General features: G+C 40.5%; 1 protein-coding gene across 4 annotated transcripts in view; it reads right to left on the bottom strand.

The window, feature by feature from the left end:
• MCTP2 (multiple C2 and transmembrane domain containing 2) overlaps positions 1 to 21,187 on the bottom strand; it is a 187,308-nt gene that overhangs the window by 85,494 nt on the left and 80,627 nt on the right. For all 4 annotated transcript variants that reach the window (XM_077762357.1, XM_077762358.1, XM_077762359.1 and 1 more), the window contains 2 exons: positions 15,188 to 15,290; positions 12,759 to 12,861 (listed from right to left, as the gene is read on the bottom strand). In XM_077762357.1, coding sequence (XP_077618483.1) covers positions 12,759 to 12,861; positions 15,188 to 15,290 — 206 coding nt within the window. The remainder of the gene's footprint in view (positions 1 to 12,758; positions 12,862 to 15,187; positions 15,291 to 21,187) is intronic.

Here is a 21,187-nt window from a genome sequence, read left to right as displayed (position 1 = left end):
CATTCATTCATTTTTTAGAGAACAATTTTTTTTTAAATCAGCATGTAACAGAAGTTGGTATGTGGAATGGGGAACGCAATCTTTGTCTCACCCGGAACTCTCTTGAACGAATGATCATTATTATGTTTTACTATAAACTTCCTTGATGTGGCCAGTTACCAACCAATTCAATAGAAAAGTTAGTCAGAATCAATATGCAGGAATAAAACTATCAACCAGCTTAGGGAAGGAGGATACATATTTAAAATCAAAAGCCAAACTGAAGAGTCATATTGATTCTCCAGCTTCACCTTCACGTGAAAAAATGAACATATTGTAATAAACAAGCTTGCCACTATTAGACACTTCTCACTCCATGCAAAGAGGGAAATACTTTAATTTGACAACATCATAATCCAACGGTTGGTCCCGACAGAGGCACATACAAAATGACTCTTCAATAAAACATGAAGTGGACAGACATGTGGCTGGGCAAGGGGAAGAGAAATCCATTTTACCTGGTAATGATTCACCTTCATATTCCCTCTTGGATGCAAGCCTGTTTCCAATTACGTGAGTTACAAACAACACGGGGAATTAAAAAGCCCACAAGCTCTGACATAAAGTCAACCACCAGCAAATAGAGATGGCATTGAATTCATTATCTCAGACCCTCACCATTTCTATCCCACCCCTCTCCCTTCCAGGGCCATCCAACCCCGCTGCTACCTGAATCCAAACCCCAGCTCTGAACTTTGGGAATGGCAGAAAACTTTGGTGTACCCAGCGTTTTTCAATTTTTCTCTAAAATAAAAGCTATCTTGGGGCATCTGGGTGGCTCAGTCGATTTAGTGTCTCACTCTTGATTTTGGCTCAGGTCAGGATCTCATGGTTCGTTGGATTGGGCCCCGTGTTGGGCTCTGTGCTGACAGCGTGAAGCCTGCTTGAGATTCTCTCTCCCTGCCTCTCTCTCTCTCTCTCAGCCCATCCTCCTCCTCTCTTTCAAAATAAATAAATAAACATTTAAAAAAACAAAATAAAAGCTATCTTATAAAAGTAACATATATTAATTTTAAGAGTTGTGTAAAATTTATAAAAATGGTTGAAAAGAAAAAATCATGTTTACAATATTTCATTTTGTAACATCTCTAGTTTTCACTAGACAGTTGTATTTATTTATCTTATGAAAATAGGATCTTAGTGTATTGGATGAAATGTAAGACTTCAGAGGCAGATGTACTGAGATTAAATTCTGACTTTGCCTCAGATTGGCTGAATAACTTTGGACAAATTACACAACTCCTCTGTTCTTCAAGTTTCCTAATCTGTAAAATGTGAATACAAAATTATCCAGATCCCAGAGATTGTTATGAAATAATTGGCAGAAGGCAGTTAAGGACAGTGACAAGGACACAGAAACTACTTATTAAGCACTACATCTGTTTTTAGTCTTATATTAATTAGATATTTAAAAACATTCTTGTAATGTTTATTTATTTTTGAGAGACTGAGACAGAGCACAAGCAGGGGCTTAGGGGGTGGAGATGTACAGAGAGAGAAGGAGACACAGAATCCAAAACATGCTCCTCGAAGCCCGATGTGGGGCTCGAACCCATGAATCGTGAGATCCTGACCTGAGCCAAAGTCGGATGCTTAACCAACTGAGATACCCAGGTGCTCTTAATTTGTATACTTTTAAATCACTTGTCTCTTAAAACGGAAAAAAAAAAAAAAGCTTGGGAATCATTCCCCAATGTAATAATCAAGCGTTCTACATAATTTAGAACTCTATTGTACCTTACGAATATCCTATAATGAACTTAAGCAATCCTTCACTGTAAATTGCAAAGACTATTTCCAATTTTTAACTGCAAACACTGTGATTACATTATACATAGCCATCTTTGTGCATCCAAAATGCATCCCCAAAAATAAATTCCTAGAAGCAGAACTGCCGAGTCATAGGACATATCTATTTTTGTGGTTTTGGCCAAGTATTGCCAGCTAGCCCTCAATTCTATATTAATTTATGCTCTAGCCTCAGTGAATAAGCCTATCTATTTCCTTGCAACTTTGCTACTGTAGGAATTTTTATTTAATATATGGCAATTTCAGAAGAATAAAATGTCCTCAGGTTGTTTTAATATGTGGGTACTTTTTTTTTAACAACTGATGAGACTGAACATTTTCTTTCATATGTTTATTAACAGTGGAAGGTGCTAGGACTGTGAAGCCAAATTTAGATTCAATTCCCCTTTCTGGCATTTAGCCTCTGTGTGGCTATGGGTATAAACACCTCGAATATGGATATTCAGAGATATGTGTATATTAAATTTTAATCCATTTTATCCAAGTGCCTTCTACCAAGCTTGTACCAAGTCATGGTTCCGTCCAACAATAGCATCTGAGAAAGTCCCTTTTCTACTCTTAATGATCACTGGAAATGAAAAATCTTTACTGTATCTGTTAATCCAATTGTTTAAACTAATTTGATCATTTATGTTACTAAAACAAGGATGATGAAGATGATAGCTTATACTTATGCTGCTACTGTACTCACTACACATTCACCAAGCCATTTAAATCCTCACCACAGACCTCCGGAGGCTGATATATTTATCTTCATTTCATCTTGGAGAAAATGGAGACAGAGAGGTTAAGTAACTTGTCAAAGATCACACAGCCAATTAGGGGACAAGACTGGGTGCCATCCCAGGTGGTCTGACTCCATCTTCTGTACTTTTAAGGACCATGACCATTACTGAATAAAGCACACACCATTCATACGCTTGTTAGCTATTTGGATTTCCACCTGTTTGAATTAACCTTTCCCCCTAGACTGACTTTGTCTCTTCCTTATAAAAACAAACAAACAAACAAACAAACAAAAAAACCACCTCTTTTAGTGATATCATTCATTTGTTTCTATGTTGCAAGCATTTTTTACTTTGTGTTTTAATTTACAATGGCAACATTTGTTTCACCATATTGACATTTTAGGATTGTTTTTCCTCCATCATTCCTGGTTTTCTTAGATGAGACTTCCCCATTTTATTAGCAGTTTTATTTATGAAGTTTGTTCCAAGTATTTGACCTTTAATTCATGGTAAAATAGTTATTGTGTTCAATGTAACACACTGATCCATTTTTTCCCTGATGAGTAAGCAACTGGCTTTCCCAGAATCACTTACATAGTGATTGCTTCATTTATCGCTTTCCTCATGTTTCAGGTTTATTATATATACAGTGATCTCCAATCATTTTATCTTTTTCATGTCTTTTAGTTGAGTTCTAGAACTTCCTCACATAGGTCTTAAGTATTATAATTGTTTTTCTGTTTGTTTATTTGTTTCCTGCTATTAAACTCTTTGAAGCTTTAAGTTTTTAATATGGTTTCCTATTGGGTAAGGCTACTGATTTTTTTTCCTTAATTTTGATCTTGCTTACACATTTACTGACTTATTTTTATTCCAAAATGCTACTTATTAATTTTCTTTATATTTATTGATACATAATCTGATAGTCTCAAATAGATAATATTGTTTCCTTCATTAAAATATAATTTTTCTAGGGGCAATTGGGTGGCTCAGTTGGTTGGGCATCCAACTTCAGCTCAGGTCATGATCTCACAGATTGTGAGTTTGAGCCCTATGTCGGGCTCTGTGCTGACAGCTCAGAGCCTGGAGCCTGTTTCCGATTCTGTGTCTCCCTTCTCTCTCTCCTTCAAGAATAAATAAACATAAAGAAAAAAATTTTAATATAATTTTTCCTGTATTCTTACATTGGCTGGATCTGACACAAAAAAACATAATTTTAATTTTGTCAGTATAGAAGCTCATTAAATTCAGAATATCTCTGGTCTCTCAACAGTAAGTTTGATGTTTGTGATACTTCTGATGCATCTTCATCATGTGAACGCAGTACTCATCAATTACTAATTTATTAAACTATTTTTTTCATAAATCAAGAACAGATGTTAAATTTTATCAAGTGCCCCTTTTGTGTCTATTGAAGTTGTTTTTTTTCCTTTAGTATATTAATAATTTAAATTACACAGTTAGGTTTCATAATGCTCTACATCTCACTGAAAGGTGTATGAGATCTTTTTGGCAATTGTTGTTAAATCTGTGTTTTTTATATCAGAATTCTTCTAGTCTCAAGGAATAAATTCACAAATTTTCCATTTTCCTTTATGTCCTTAATGTATTTCAGTAATGTATGAATGGCCTGTGCCCTTAGAGTTTAAAAAAAAATGCTCTTTAAACAATATGAATCTGTTATTTTCTTACTGGAAGGAAAATACAGAAGGATGCAGGCAGAAAGGAGTGGAATTCTTTGATGACTTTTCCCAATATTTCCATAATTAATTATTTCACCACATAACGTGTTCCATACCTGATATTCAAGTTTCTCCAGCTATATTTTTTCTATTTTTTACACATAAAATTTTCCAAATGGGGAGCTGTATTATATTTATAGTAATAGGAGAGTTTGGGTGGCTCAGTCAACCGGTTGAGCCTCCGACTTTGGCTCAGGTCATGATCTTGCGTTTTTGGGTTCGAGCCCTGCAACGGGTTTTGTGCTGACAGCTCAGAGCCTGGAGCCTGCTTTAGATTCTGTGTCTCCCTCTCTCTCTCTCTGCCACTCCCCTGCTCATGCACTCTCTCTGTCTCTTCAAAAATAAAACTTTAAAAATATTAAAGACCAGCAAAACCAACCTTTAAAAATATTTATCGTAATCTGGAGCGACCTTCCACCTCTACAAAATTCAAGTTCTCTCAAGGTATGCCTCTATATTTACTCAAGCTTTCTTCCATACTCTTCAATAAAATTTAGATACGCTCTTCATAACGATCCTTATATTTCTTATTTCCTTATAATATATGCTTTCCTTTTTTTTCATTATGCTGTAAGTGGTTTCCCCATTTCACTGGGTTTTGGAGAAACAAATACTTGCATTTATCAGATATACTGTTCACATATTTTCTACATTATTGCTCTTTTTTTCTAATCTTCACAAATTCCTCTCTGCTTTTCTTAATTTTATTTTAGTTTACCTTTTCTTGTGATGCTTAATTGATTTTCAACCTTTGTTGTTTAATTGTAGAAACATTTAAGGTAAGGATTTCCTCTGAGTAATACTTTTGGCCCTTATCCACAGCTTGTACATAGGGTATTTCATTGCTAATTTCTAAAAAGTCTGTAACCTGTACTTTTGGTTATCTACATTAGCTACTTGGTATTTTTTCCCCCACCAAATGTTTTGATACTTGTTTCATTTTTGTTAATTTATATCTGCCCAACCTGTGACCATCATATTGTTTCTTACTTTTTGGAATCTATTGAGGCAGTTGTGATCTCACAATATGACCAACATTTAAACACATTAAATAGGTATTTGAACAGAATATTTAAATAATTATGTGTGTGTCTATGCATATATATTAGATCAACTTATTGATTTTTCTCTAAAATTTAAGGGACATCTGGGTGGCTCAGTCAGTTAAGCGTCAGACTTCAGTGCAGGTCATGATCTCACGGCTCCTGAGTTTGAGCCCTGTGTCAGGCTCTGTGCTGACAGCTAGCTCAGAGCCTGGAGCCTGCTTCTGATTCTGTGTTTCCTTCCCTCTCTGTCCTTTCCCCACTCATGCTCCCTCTATCTCAAAAATAAATAAACATTTAAAAAATTAAAAATTAAATAAAAAATAAAATTTGAGAATCACTGCTTTAAGATGCCTAAAACTCATCTGAGAACATGCTAAAAACAAAACAAAACAAAACACACACACACAAAAAAACAGATTCCAGGGTCTCATCCCCAGAAGTATAGTAGCAGTGGTATGGTGTGCAGAAACTTTAATATTAGCATTGGCTTCACGGAACTTGGAATTTCAAACAACTGGGCCTTCAAAACACATCATGTTACAGCTGTATTTATTTATTTTTTTGCATCTGATACTTTGAAAGCTTCAAAGATATATCATCATTTTGTGTTTCTAAGCTAGTAATGTTTTTCTTGTAGTTCAAATATTTTTAACACACATATATACTTCTTTGGGAAATTGTTCACATAAAGATGTACGTCTGTTTTAAGTTTATTGGTAATGAAATCATTTCTGGACCCATAAAATAACCTCCCCTGTATATTTCAGGCTTACCACTTATTTACATGTATGTGTTATACTTTTGCTCATTCATTTCCATTTTACCATAGTTGAGGCTTCTCAAAGACGCAGTATCTAAACTGTATGCTTTTACCCATTGTAACAGGTTTTCCCATTTAATAGAAAAGTTTGACAGCTCAGCAAGACCGTCATGTGTGCTACACTCAGATTTATCCCTCTTATCTTCTTGTTCTGTGACGTCAGAGGAATCCCACAAAGCATTATTCTTTCTTCCTTAGCCTGTCTGTTCCAACCAAATGCCACCCACCTTATATACCACATAATGGTTCATGATCATTCCAGCACATTAAAGGTACCCTTTCCTAGTTTCCAGGGGCAATAAGACAAATTTGCCTTATCTTTTTATCTTTTTTTAAAAATTTATTTCAAAGAACATATTGGAGCAGGAATAGGCAGGGAGGAGAGTTGAATGTTTTTGTTTTAGCTTTTTTAGCCCTGCTAAATTTTTTAGGTGGCTAGACATCCATACATATTAATGTAAAGTAAAATATAAATACCATTGGGGTGCATGGGTGGCTCAGTCAGTTAAGCATCCAACTGCAGCCCAGGTCATGATCTGATGGTTCATGAGTTTGAGCCCCACTTTGGGCTTTGCACTGACAGCTCAGAGACTGTCTGGGATCCTCTCCCTCTCTCTCTCTCCCTCTTTCTCCCTTCTCTCTCTGTCCTCCCATACTTGCACACATGCTTTTTCTCTCTCTCTCAAAATAAATAAATAAACTTAAAATATTATATATTTTAATAGCCAACATTTCAGCATTAACTTAAAATATATATGATTGTGTAACTGTGTCCATTACAATACACAAAATCCATCACAGGTGAAACAGGCAAATACTTAATTGGAAATGCAAATGAAGATGTGTATGGGCATTTATTTGATACAAGCAGTTACAGAAAATTTGTCGCATAAAACTAATTAAGTGAAGCTGTTACCAGTGCAGCTCAGTCCCCGGCACACGGATTCACAGAGAACATTACGGGCTGCACAAAGCCTGTGCTTCTGACCATAAATTCAATTGCATCTGTTGGGATGGCGTGCACAAGAGGTCTCCAATTTGTATCAAAATGTAGGATCCTCCTCAAACGACAGATGATGCTCTCTTAGATACTGGGAAATAACAATAAATGGTTTTCCTATTTTACAGGAAGCGGATTTTCTAAGTCTTACTACATGGGCCCATTCCATAATTCTGAAATGCTAAACACAGGTCTGAAGAAGAAGACATTCCCCTGGAGAAGAACCCAGCTTGATTTATCAGGAAAAAATGAGAAACACTTGAATGTACTCTGTTTTCCAATGCATATTTACTAAGTTATTGATTAGAAGATGCTTGGAATAATGTAAAACAGGCACGTATTAGAAGCCTTCAGATTATAATTCATGCTAATTGCAGTTTTTTTGTTTTAGTGAGTAAAAAGTTTTACCTATCTATACAACGATTTAAAAAGCAACTATTTTATTTGAAAACCTGAATAAAAACTGAAATACATGAAACAATGACCCACTGGCCTGGATTCTTTGTATCTAAACATAGATAACATGGTTTGAACAATTCACCAACAGTCATCATGGATTTTTAAGTGAGCCAACAGTCCGCCAGCACATTCCCCCTGATTAAAAGATACAGTGAATTCCAAACAGACTTTTTATTTAACAGGCTGAAATGCACTTCACACACTATGATTTTGAGAGAGATTAAAAGTTGAAGTACATTCAGTGCTTGATACTTAGACATTTTGAAATGTAGTGTGTAGTTTCTCTCTGAAAGTGCAAATCAAGTTTTAGTTTATGACTTGATTAGATAAAATGTATTCTCACACAAAAAATTTTTTGTACTCTTCTCCAAGAAATACAATTTTTGTTTTTAAATATAAAAGAAGGCGTTATCGAATACTACTTCATATCCTATAAAGGTAACGGTAAAGCACCAACTACTCCATTTTTATAATTCTCTCTCATATTATAAAAAGCAGAGAAACAAGGCCTTCTCCTAGGAGGCACAGAACATGAAATCTAAGGGTTTTTTCTTTGTTGCTTATTCTTGGAGTTTCAACCAATCCCTCCAGGAAAAGTCTCCCTTCCTCTCTAATGTGCTTCACAGTTGAGCCAAAACTTTCTCCCTAGTCAACTGCTCTGATATCTTCCTCCCGAGACCAAAAGCCTTCAGGCTCTCCCCGCTCAGAGAGTAAGATTCAGTCTCCCTCAATCCTCCTTGAGCTGTCCTCAGTCCTCCGTCCCCAGCCTCCCCGCCAGCCCTGAGGGCAAGGCACCAACGCCCCTCTTTTTTTCCAGAACTTGGCCTTTCTGTTTCCCCTGGCTTCTCTGCTCTTGCCCTACCTTCTGCCTGAAACGGATTCTTTCCTCGCTCACCCACCAACTGTTATCAAGAATGGGCTCCTTCTAGGCCAATTCAAACTCCCCACTTCCTAAACTTAAATCCGTTCCTTCTGCTCTATGTTTTCTTCTTCCTTTTATTTAGCACTTCATAGCCCAGGTCTTGCATAGGCACAAAGGTCACATTGGTGGCTGCCAGAGGGGAGGGGAGGGGGGCAATGGGCGAGATGGGTAAAGGGGAGTGTGAGGTCACAGCTTCCAGTCGCAGAACGAGTAACTCCTAGGGATGAAGGGACAGTATAGGGATACAGCCAATGCTACGGTAACAGCGCTGTATGGTGACAGATGGCGGCATACCCCGGAGACCGGTCGTATCACTGTATTGCACACAAATACAACATCCTATGTCAAATATACTTCAATAAAGACAAAAAAAAGTATTTTGGGTCTTGTGCATTCATTCCACAGGCATCACCTAAGATATGCAAGTCTTTGACTCTGCGTCTCACCCACCCACACCCTATGACAGCAAGATGAGCAGCTGCACAAGTGCATCTTGGTCACCGCTTCTGGTGTGACATCTCCTTAGTAGGTACACACTACGGAGGTATAACATCCCCTTAGGAGCCCAGGCTCTGGCATGAGGCTGCCTAATCCAAATCCAGCCTCTACTACTTTCCGGCAACAGGATCCGTCCTGTACCTCAGTTTCCTCATTTGTAAATAATAATAATAATAATAATAAAGACTGTCACATTAGGTTTTCAGATAATTAATGATTAAAACAAAAATATTTTACATGTATTTATTATTGAGAGATGGAGAGAGACAGAGCATGAAAGGGGAGCAGCAGAGAGAGAAGGAGACACAGAATCCAAAGCAGGCTCCAGGCTCTGAGCTGTCAGCACAGAGCCCGATGCAGGCCCTGAACCCACGAGCCGTGAGATCATGACTTGAGCCGAAGTTGGACGTTCAATGACTGAGCCACCCAGGTGCCCCAATGATTTAATATATGATCAATGCACAGCACCAAGCTTGTTAGCTAAGCATTATTCAATAGATATGAAATAAAGGGAAAAAAACAGATCTAAATAAATGGTAAAAATAAGTCTCTAAAACACAAGTTAGAAATACTCAAAAACTGAATAATCGGTGAATTACTGAACAACTTAAAATCTGCCTGTTATAGAACCTGAGGGTTATGGCATTTGTTTTCTATCATGTTTATATCTCCAGTTTAGGTAGGGTACGAATTTGTTTGGAAAGCACATGGAGCAGGTGGACCACTGAGTTTCAGGGAGAGCCTAAAGGGATCCTCTGTAAGATCTGACCACTTGCTCAATTTGTCGGTTAGACAATCAGAACTGAGTCTGAACTGACCCAGCCATGCTGAAGAGCAGCTTCTGAAATATATTCAACTCAGTGTTCCCGGGCCCCTAAGTCCTTCACCGGATCGTGGCTCAGGCCACTCTGCCTTTACACTTTATGTGGTGGAGAATCGTCAGATTGGGGCTTATTTCTCAGGGTGCCAGAGTCCCTTTATGTTAGAATCAGAGTTTAAACCACAGCAAGCCCTCCCTGGCTTGAGCCTCCCCTCTGGTTTCCCATCGACACTAAGAGCCAAAGTCCTTCAAACTTCTGGACTGTCGGAGTCTTACCTCTCTCCCACACCACTCTGCCTCCTGTCTTATCTTGTTCCACATTTGTGATTCTCCCCTAGCCTACTCCACGCCATCCACACTGTCGACCCTGATCTTTCTGGAACCTGACAGTCAGGGGACTGACCTAAGAGCCTTTGGACTTGGAAGATTTCCTCCCCAGAAGAGTTTCCCCAGATAGTCACATGGCTTTCTTCCTCACTTCTTTAAAGTTCCCATTCAAATGTCCCCCCGCCCGCCAGCCTGTGGAAAACTGCACCCCTTCCCAAAAACATATCCTCAGAGCCCCCTTCCCCTGCTTTGCTCTCTACATGGCACCTTTCACCACCTAACATGCTGTCTTGCTTTTGGCTCGTTTCTTTCTTCTGTATACAGACTCCTGCAACCAAAATGCAACTTCCAAGGGAGAAGATGCCTTCACTGAAGTCATGCTAGAGCACTACCACCTCCCACGATGCCTGGCACAAACTGAACATTTGAGAACCATTCCTCAAACAAACGAGTAGATCGTGGGCAGCTTATAGGCAACCAGGATAAAGTTAAGGGGCTGAGGGGGATCCTTGCATTTAAACAAATTCTTTCGTAAATCATTCTACCTTGCATCTTGAAGGGCGTGGCTTGAAAACTGCATTACTTTCGGTCAGTGGTTCCCTTCGTCCCTCTTCAGAACATTTGGGCAATGTCTGTAGACATCTGTAATTGTCATGCCAATGACGGGTGGATTCGTGCTCCTGGCATCTAGGGGGTGGTGGTCAGGGAGTCTACAATGTACAGGACAGCCCTCTGGGACAGCGCACGACCTATCCAGAAATGTCAAAGGTGCTGAGGTTGAGAAGCCCCAAACCTGGATTAGGTGGAAGTAATTTCTTAGATCTAACCTAAGAGCAGGGAGACACTGAACATTACAAGGGAGGACAGGAGGGAAGAAAGGGGGTCAATTTGTTTGGTATTAGAGGAAGACCAACTATACAAAATTTTTACATGTAAAACAGAGGGAGGTTAAAGATGACACCATGTAGTGTTTACCCAGCAAGGAGTAAAATATGTTACTGTGCATTTCCCTATAAAAACAAGAAAAGAGGGGACACCCGGGTGGCTCAGTTGGTGAAGCGTCCGACTTTGGCTCAGGTCATGATCTCACAGTCCATGAGTTTGAGCCCTAAATTGAGCTCTATGCTGACAGCTCACAGCCTGGAGCCTGCTTTGGATTCTGTGTCTTCCGCTCTCACTGCCCCCACCACCCCACACACACACTCTGTCTCTCTCAAAAATAAATAAACATTAAAAAATAAAATAAATAAAAAAACAAAGAAAGAAATGTCTCTATCCTGCCCAAGATAATTGAGAAGAAAAGGAAACTGAATTGTAAAGGCGGGTCTGAATTCTTGTCCATTTAGATCTCTCTAAAATTGTGTCCCAGGCTCTTGTTACATGTATTCTTGCAGGACTAGCGGATAAAGTTGTAATAAAATAGGAGAAAAGTCTCAAATTGCCATCCCCTCCCTGGAAGTCAGTGTAGTCTGCGGCTGCTGGCTCTGAGCAGTTGGTAGGAGCCAAATCTACAAGAGAGCGGTGCTCCACCCCTTCTCTTAGAGAAACATCAGGGAGAAGAGAACTTGGCGAGAAATTAACCAGACGATCAAAACTAGAAGAGATATTGAGGCACGCAGCATTTCTCCCCCTGTAAGCATCATGTGAGCTAGTCTAATCTCATGGTTAGATTCCAGACCTCTCCTCCTACAAAAATGCACTCATAGCTTTGAAGAAATAAGCCTTTGGGAAGAAATAAATAAGGCCTTATGGACTAGTAAGTCCATAACATCTCTACAGGAAAACATGAATGGTTGGATGAAAAACTAAAATTCTCTCTTCTGGAAGAATACATTTGGTATAAACATTAATGTCCAATTAATAGGTGAATTCAGATGTCAGTTTCCCACCTTTGCTCCCATAAAGGCATTATTTGGTGTTTTCTCAACTCTGACTTTTTGGGTTATTTTTTCATTCATCTCTACATTTATTCTGGTAGATTATCTTTTAACTAGACTACCGAAATAGCACTTTTTTTTCCCCAAGAGAAGCTCTCTATTTTCTTCCAAAAAGAATTTTTTGAAACTGAAAGCAAACCTAACTACTATAAAGACAAATAGAACTTTTGAGACAATGGTCCTGAGTAAAGGGAAGAACAACTTTGCAGTTACCAGCAATTAATCTTTGAAGAAATGGCAGTGAGGAGGTAATAAAGAAATATGTGTATGTTTTTCATTAACAAATGGAAAATCAGTCATAGTTCTGGATTCCTTGAGACCAAACAGAAACTTCAATCTTAAGATGGAAAGACTGAGAATGAATTGAAAGACCAGTCAAAAGGTTTCCATCGGTTAATGGAATATGCGACAGACACAGGGAAAATTATGTTAGTTTATACCTCAAACTACTGAAAAATACAAGAAAAGGATAAGGAATAAAATAGCTGTTTCCTGCTATGGCTGGGAGAATTTTTCCCCCCCAGATTGACAAAGATAATACAACTCTAGACCATAGACACTTGTCAACCGTAAAATGACTTATGAACTGTGAATTCACAACGGTAACTTACAGACAGCAAGGGAATGGCAACTTTTCCAAGAAAATCAGGAGGTTTATCTCCATCTTCATCAAACACTGTCACTTCCAAAACGTCATGGATATCTTTAATAGGACTGAAACAAGAAATGTACCATGTATTATATACAAAAACACACAAGTGAAGTCTGTTCCATGAAGATCTGAAAACACAGTTTCACTAATTAAGCCTGTATGCCCTTAGAGTATAAAACTACCATTTAATTAAATTCCAAAAATTAAATCAAGCTGAACTCTATTCCCAAACCTTCCATCACAGAAGATTCAGACATTCATATGAGGGGAAAAAAAAGTCAACTTTTTTACTATGACATTTTTCATGTATATGTGCACTCAAGGGTAAGACTATTAAAGAAACAGAAGGATAAGGAATAAAAGAATAAAGGGGTAAAAGAATGGTTATTTCAAAGTAGCTTCCAAATAGGCAGTAAGACTGTCTTTAAATTAATGAAGAAAAAAGATAAATTAATGAAGAGTTCCCTTAAAAAAAAAAAGGTGGTCAAAATTGCGTTTGCTGAGATTTACAGAAAGTTTCCTAGTGTTGAAACACACAATACTGAAAATCCCATGCATATTTAGAAACATTTTTTATGTTGACCAGAAACCAGACATCACCTATAATGAAAAATGGAGCCATGGTCATTAGCAACATATTGAGCAAACAAGAAATTCTTTCGGATGACAATTTGCAAACCTGCTTAGGAGAGCTAACCCATTTCTCATAGAGCCTTGGGGACTTTCACTAGTATTTTATAGTTTTCAGAGTACAGATCTTTTACCTCTTTAGTTAAGTTTATTCCTAGGTATTTTATTATTTTTGGTATAATTATAAATGGGATTTTCTTATTAATTTGCCTTTCTGCTGGTCCATTATTCGTGTATAGAAATGCAACAGACTTCTGTATATTGATTTTTATCCTACAACATTACTGCATTCATTTATCAGTGCTAGTACTTTTCTGGCAGAATCTTTAGGGTTTTCTCTATAGAGCATCATGTCATCTGCAACAGTGAACATTTTACTTCTTCTTTACTAATTTGATGCCTTTTATTTCTTTTTCTTGTCTGATTGCTGTGGCTAGGACTTCCAATACTATGTTAGATAAAAGCAGTAAGACTGGATATCCTTTTTTTGTTCTCGACCTTAGGGGAAAAGCTCTCCTTTTTTCCCAGTAAGTATGATGCTATGAGTAAACCTACTTTGTTGAGGGCTTTTATTGTGAATGGATATTGTACTTTGTCAAATGCTTTTTCTGCATCTATTGAAATTACCACATGGTTTTTATCCTCTTATTGATGTGATATATCACAATGATTGATTTGTAAATATTGAGCCATCCTTGCATCCGGGGAATAAACTGCACTTGATTTCTGTGAATGATTTTTAAAAAATGTATTGTTGGATTCTTTTGCTAATATATTATTGAGGATTTTTGTATCTATGTTCATCAGAGGTATTAGCTTATAGTTCTCCTTTTCTGTGGCATCTCTATCTGGTTTTGGGATCAGGGTAATGTTGGCCTTATAGAATGAATTCAGGAATTTTTCTTTCTCTACTATTTTTTGGAAAATTTGAGAAGAATAGGTATTAACTCTTCTTTAATTGTTTGGTAGGATTTACCTGTGTAACCACCTGGTATTGGACTGTTTTGTATGCTGGGGGTTTTGTGATTATGGATTCAAGTTTGATCCTTGGGGACACTCTACTTGGAAATCATCAACTCCATCCAAAATGTATTCTTTCAGTTACAAGCCCAATATGTCTTCAGTGCTGTAAGGGCAGTGAACTACCATTTGACCCAATTCAACAGGTGCTTCCTCTTGATAGCCAGGCACCTCAGAATCTAAAGCAAAGTGGGAAATATATCCAGCCTTCTAAATGCCTGAATTTGAAAGAGGAGACAGGGCATCACTGTGGAACAGGTCATTCAGACAAGCTGGAATACAAGGAGACTTTGGGACTCTTTGAGGAATCACAGATAATCTGTATTTTCCAAAAGACTGCATAATACATGCCTTTAGGCATTACAACAATGTTGTAACTTATAAACTTGAATTTAAGGCAGATCTACGTTTGGAATAGGCTTTAACTCAGGAATGAATTTGTCTGGATATATGGAAGCTTCCATCTAACAGATTGAGTTCCTGAAAGATCTACTTTACAAATGCCTCCTATAACACTCCCTTGCAGTTCCAAATGGCCTTTTCTATTATTAGCACTCTAGTCTATAAAATGAAAGGATAAAAGGTTTTCAGAAGGAAGAAACAATAAAATTCATTCTTTGCACATAAAACTGGACAGAAAGTTCCACTCAACAACCCCAGCCTGCCCCAAACATATCAAGGGTAACTGGTCTCTCAGTTAAAACTGCTCCTTGATATTCTGGAGGCTAAAGCACTTACAATGTAAAAACTTTGTTCCACTCGGGGTTGAGGTTTTTGTAAATGGTGTGTGTCTGAAGTCGGTCATTGCCTAACTCCAATAAGCAAAAAGGATCGCTCTTCCCTGGAAAGAGAACACAAGACATTGGTCAAGGCCAAGGAATCTCCTTGGTCAGAGATAAATGAATCGCAAAAGTAACAGAGGCCAAGTGAATAAAAGCCGTGCACTTTATACCAGTAAGACTGTGCTCGCTGAAAGGGCAAAAGCGAGCATCTCTTTCCAGCAAGTCTTGGGTAGGAATTCAGGACACAGAATCTACACATGCCGGAGGGCAAGCATACCTAATAGACAGGGACTCGTATGCAACCCAGATGCAGGACTGAGAGCCAGTGACCACACAGGTCGCATAGCAGCAGGTGTCCATGTGGCATGTGAGGGATTCCAGTTTTGTGTTTTGTTTTAAAACAGAAGCTCTTCTGGACTCAAGGAGAACTTAGTCAGGAAACAGAAAGGAGCTTCTATTTTAGGGACACCTGCATGGCTCAGTCGGTTGAACATCCGACGTCGGCTCCGGTTATGAATTCACATGAGTTCAAGCCCCACACTAGGCTCACTGCTGTCAGTGCAGAGCCCGTTTCAGATCCTCTGTCCCCCTCCCTCTGCTCCTCCCCCACTAATGCTCTCTCAAAAATAAACAAACATTTAAATAGATAGATACATAGATAATTATCTTGCTATAGCTGGAAGCCAAGGATAACCTATAGGCTTCTGAATAGTCATGAGAGAAAGGAGAAAAAGTATAAACATTGCTATTTAGGAGTTAAACGTTCTCGCCAGGAGTGGCCATGAGCACTTATGATCTTATATATTTACATACATTATGAGAATACATTTGCTGCATTTTTGCTGCTCATAAACATGCAAAAGTTTTTGCATCTCAAAAAAAAAATGAAGCTTAACCCTTACTTCTCTCATCTTACCTCTTCATTTTTCCCTCCCACCTTACACATCCTCCAAAAGAAAAAAAAAATTGTTAGAAAATCCAAAATCCAAAGCTGGACCCAGAAAGCTTCTGAAGGAAGGAAGGAAGGAAGGAAGGAAGAAAGAAAGAAAGAAAGAAAGAGAGAAAGAGAGAGAGGGAGGGAGGAAGGAAGGAAAAAAGAAAGAAAGAAAGAAAGAGAGAAAGAGAGAGAGGGAGGGAGGAAGGAAGGAAGGAAGGAAGAAAGAAAGGGAGGGAGGGAGGGAGGGAGGGAGGGAGGGAGGGAGGGAGGGAGGGAGGGAGGGAGGGAGGAAGGAAGGAAGGAAGGAAGAAATGCTCTCCCCTTTTGTTGGGTTTGACAGACGGATCTAGAATCGGAACTGTCAGGAACAGAATGGATGGCTCTATAATGTCCATACAACATGAACACGGCACCGATCTCTGCAGCAGGGACACTTTGCAAAGCAGTGCGTACGAAATTAATTGGGGGCATAAGGACAGATTCTCCTCCATCAAATGGCCGAGGAATCCCAGGCCAGGGTCTAATGCAGAGAGTACTCAGGCCTCTTGACCTACTGACCTACATTTAGGTCACTAAACCTACATCTAATGAACTTAATAACCAGGAGCTCTGAGGTACTGTGCATCCTGTTAAGGAGGCTGCATGAAGATTATATTTCAAGAGAAAGAAAAAAGAAAGGAGAACAGACGCATGAGTAAGAGTCATTACTAAACAGGAGATTCCGTTCAATGGACTAGTGATCTGGACGTGTAGTCGTCTGGCCAAAGATTCTAAGTCAATGCTATGTTCTTAGTGGCCAGTAGACAATGACCAAGCCATGGCCATAAATGGGTGAGTTGGGGTTGCCAATGATAAATATGGGAAAGGTCCCTGTTGAAATTTAACAGAGAAGGAATGAACTAAAATGATATCAGAAAGCTCTCAGAATCACTGCAGAGAGGGGGAAATGGGGCTTGGAAATCACTAGAAACCAAAGAATGGTTAGAAACGCTCAGGCACAAGAATGTCGATCAGTGTCCCACCCCAGGAAAAGTCTGGTGGGGCCCGTGCTTCCCAGGAAAACCAGCCTTGGGGAATTCCATTACTGGTCCCAGGGTATGGCCGCCTCTAATATGAATTCTCCCCTCCCGCTCCTTTGTCACACTTGATATGGATGGAAAGGCCACAGAGGAAGCATCTGGTTGGTCCCGCCTCGCCAAGTACCCGGGCCCTGAATGCCTGGGCTCAGAAAAGTGGGGCTGGCTTTTCACCTTCTGTCAATGAAAGGAGGCTCTGACCTCTTCTCTAAACCCTGCACTGGGAAACTCCCCGGATTTACAGACGGCGGGTTTCAAAGTCAAACCAACACAAAAATCCATCTGCCTCTTGAAAAAAAAAATCTTGCTTATTTCAAGACAGTTTTACCCTGGGAGCGCATTTGGTAGGGCAAGGGGAAGGTTTTGGGTGAGGAGGGAGCCCCCTATGGAGGAGAGCATACTGGCTCTTGAACAGCCATGACCGTGAAAGAGAACCCACGCTCTCCGCTTAACACGCAGGTAGACGACGATGCCGGATCCCTCCACCCGGGCTCAAAACAGCTACTTAGCCATTTGTCAGACTGTTAGTAGGTGTCAGGGCTGCTCCTCTGGAGACACCAACATGACATCCCATCAGCACTCGCTCCAGGGAAACCATCTGACACTTTTAATGAAAGCCCTGGGGTGACTCCGCAGCAGGGCAGAGACACGGCTGGTCCCGTGCAGGCATAGGTGGGCTTGAGCTGTGGCCCCCTCTCTCCTGAGCCAGCACACCCGTAACTGTCCCAGCTAATGAGGAACAGACTTCCTTCCAGAAACTGGGAACTTCAGTTACGCGTCTCCAAGGAACGTACCAACCCTCTGAAGGTAATTCCATCAAAGCTCATTAAAATGCTGCATTTATTAATATTACAGCATAAACAGGCAGAGAGGGGGAAGAAGAAACAAAGACATTAAAACATTTATAGAGGAAGTTATCTATACTTTATGGGTTGCTTTCTTTCCCTTAAAGGGCTCCGGATATATGGGGACTTTCAGTGAAATTTTCATCATGAATATATTTACTGGGGATGAAAAAATGATCTCTCGTAATAAATGCAATGTCCAAACGGCCTCCCAATAGCACTGAGCAAACGGCAGCAGGCAAACTGAGATGCACACACGTGGGGCTGCACCTTTTGCTTCCGCTCCACCTAGCTGTGCGGGGGAAACGCCCATGTGCCCTCTTCTGTGTCCAGACACGTGCCACCTTGACACGGTCACACCGCTGGTGAGTCGGTTGCTGGTGCTCCTTCAGCAGCCTGCGCTCAGAAGCCTGTGCCGTTTTTCAACACCGCTCTGCAATTCATTCATAGCCCTTGAAGGGCAAGCGGGGGGTTCTCATTTAAATAATTTCACCTCTCTATCGGGTGCAGAAGTTGGATGGCAAGTAATAAGTGCGCCTAGGGGTCTTATCATCCATGTGACAAATATTTCTCAAGCCCCACTCTGCTCCTGGCACGGACCCAGGCCCCACCAAGTCATGACCTGTAAGGGACTCTCATAATAATCTCCACCTTTCAGCAAACGTCACCCTTTCCATGGAAGCTTCCCGCCTGCTTCGTGCCAGGAGATGAGGTTGCTCTCATTTCTGATCTCCAACTGTGTATTTTCCTTACGCTTCTCATATTCCACGTCTGCATTCCTGTTCCATATTTAGTCCTGTGTTTCACCGAAGGGGGCTGACGCAGGCACGCCCAAGGCACGCGGGCACTGCCGTCCCCTGTGAGGAGAGTCATGATGCAGGGGCAGAGTCCCTGGCTCCTGGTGGCAAGTGGCAGCTGTAGGGAGCCACCCCGCTCCTTCTGCTCTGGGCAAATAACCATGCTTTAGGCAGGTCTGCACTGGGTCCTCACATCAAGAGACGCAGAATGTTGGTGCCATTTTTGCAGAAGAGGAACCGAAAGTTCAGAGACATTTAATGCGGTGGGGTCAAAGTCCAGAAAGATTTCATAGTGGAAATGAATCTTTTTTTAAGTGTTTATTTTTTTGTTGGGGCTGGTGGGGGGGTGCAGAGAGAGAGAAAGAGAAAGAATTCCAAGCAGCCTCAATGCTCAGCACAGAGCCCAATGCGGGGCTCGATCTCATGACTGTGAGATCAGAACCTAAGCCAAAATTAAGAGTTGGACGCTTAACCAACTGAGCCACCCAGGTGCTCCATAGTGGGAATGAATCTTGAAGCAAAGGTTTAGGAGGAGGCCTCATTTGGCTAGTAGAAATGGATAGACGGGGGTGCCTGGGTGGCTCAGTCGGTTAAGCGTCCAACTTCAGCTCAGGTCATGATCTCACGGTTCGTGAGTTCAAGCCCCGCATCAGGCTCTGTGCTGACAACTCAGGGCCTGGAGCCTACTTCAGATTCTGTGTCTCCCCCTCTCTCTACCTCTTCCCCACTCATGCTCTGGCTCTCTCTCAAAAATAAATAAACATTAAAAAACTTGAAAAAAAAAAGAAATGGATAGGTTAATCTTGAGGAGACAGGGACAGAGGAGAGCCTTAAATTAACAAGACAGACACACAGATAGATCTAAATGGTGACACTCAGGATATGTAAGATATGGGTGGATAAATGCCGAGATTAGCTTGAAGCCTTGAAGGCCATGACCAGTACTTTTCATTTCATTTCTTGTTGCTCATCGAGCAGCCAGGAGCCACCGCAGACTCATCAGTACAAGGGACAGGATTAGGAGGAAGGATTGCTAGAGGAAGACCACTTCCGAAGTTACATGTAACGCATCACAGCTCAGACAGCCTGGGAAGAAGAGTAAGCCAACCGAGCCGTGCCAGACTCAACTTCCATAAACGCTCCCTTCACGCCTTATTTCCAAGCTTATGCTTATAAACCTTACTATGGCATTCTGGAGCAAATTTGAAGTGCTCATCCTGAAAACCTATTCTCTGACAACTTACCCCACACGATCCATCCTGGTCTATCCTCTATTCCCGAACCCCGTACAGAGGTTGACGTGTCTTTCCCCCACCCCTGACCAGCACAGAGATGTGGGCCTCAGATGATCTTCCTACTCTGCATGTGGAATGACGCCTCCCTGCAGTGCTTTCCCAACCCTTGGTCCTAACCAAAAACACGAAGGCCAACCAACCTCTGAGACCTTGTTCAAGATGCATCATCTTCATAGAGCTGTCTCTGCAACTTCCAGGCGCTTCCAGGCACTTCCAGGCACCTCCCCTCACCCCTCAACCCCTACGATGATTAATTTGAAAATTATAATGCTTTACTATATGATGTGCCTGCTCCTTTATTCAGCAAGTGCTCTGTGTTCCCTGCAATGTAAAGAACGCTGTGCTATGAGCTGAGAAGGAGTTTCAAAGAAGAAACACTGATCTCCAGGGGCGCCTGGGTGGCTCAGTTGGTTAAGCGTCCGACTTCGGCTCAGGAAATGATCTCGCGGTTCGTGGGTTCAAACCCCGCATCAGGTTCTGTGCAGGCAGCTCAGAGCCTGGAGCCTGCTTCAGATTCTGTGTCTCCCTCTCTCTCTGCCCCTCCGCTGCTCATGCTCTCTCTCTGTTTCAAAAATAAATAAAAAACACTATAAAATTAAAAAAAGAAAAGAAACACTGATCTCCGTTGGTTCTGGGTCTAATTTTCCAAGTATGTCCTGCCTTCCTGAGCGGGTTGCAAACCTTTCAAATCCAGAGAGAGGCCTGCAAGGAGGCACAGAGCTGAGGACTTTCTCTCATTGCAGTTGCAAATGTCAAGAGCAAGACACAAACAGGTCTATATTAGGGCTGCGAGATCCACAGAGGAAGAGGACTTAATTTTGCTGAAATGTTGTCTAACTAAACTTGTGATATTCTACTATCCTAGCACAATCATAGAACATACAAGAACTAGGGACATAAGAATTTTTCTTTCTTCTAACTCCCTTCCCCTGTCACTAGGCAAGTTCCAAAAAAAACAAAAAACAAAAAACAAAAAACAAAAAAAAACCAAACCTAGCATCATCCA

The sequence above is a fragment of the Crocuta crocuta genome, unplaced genomic scaffold, assembly GCF_008692635.1.
Source record: "Crocuta crocuta isolate KB4526 unplaced genomic scaffold, BGI_CrCroc_1.0 scaffold93, whole genome shotgun sequence".
NCBI classification, from domain to species: domain Eukaryota; kingdom Metazoa; phylum Chordata; class Mammalia; order Carnivora; family Hyaenidae; genus Crocuta; species Crocuta crocuta.
Note: the sequence above shows the minus strand (reverse complement) of the source record. Positions and strands in the feature narration are given on the sequence as shown.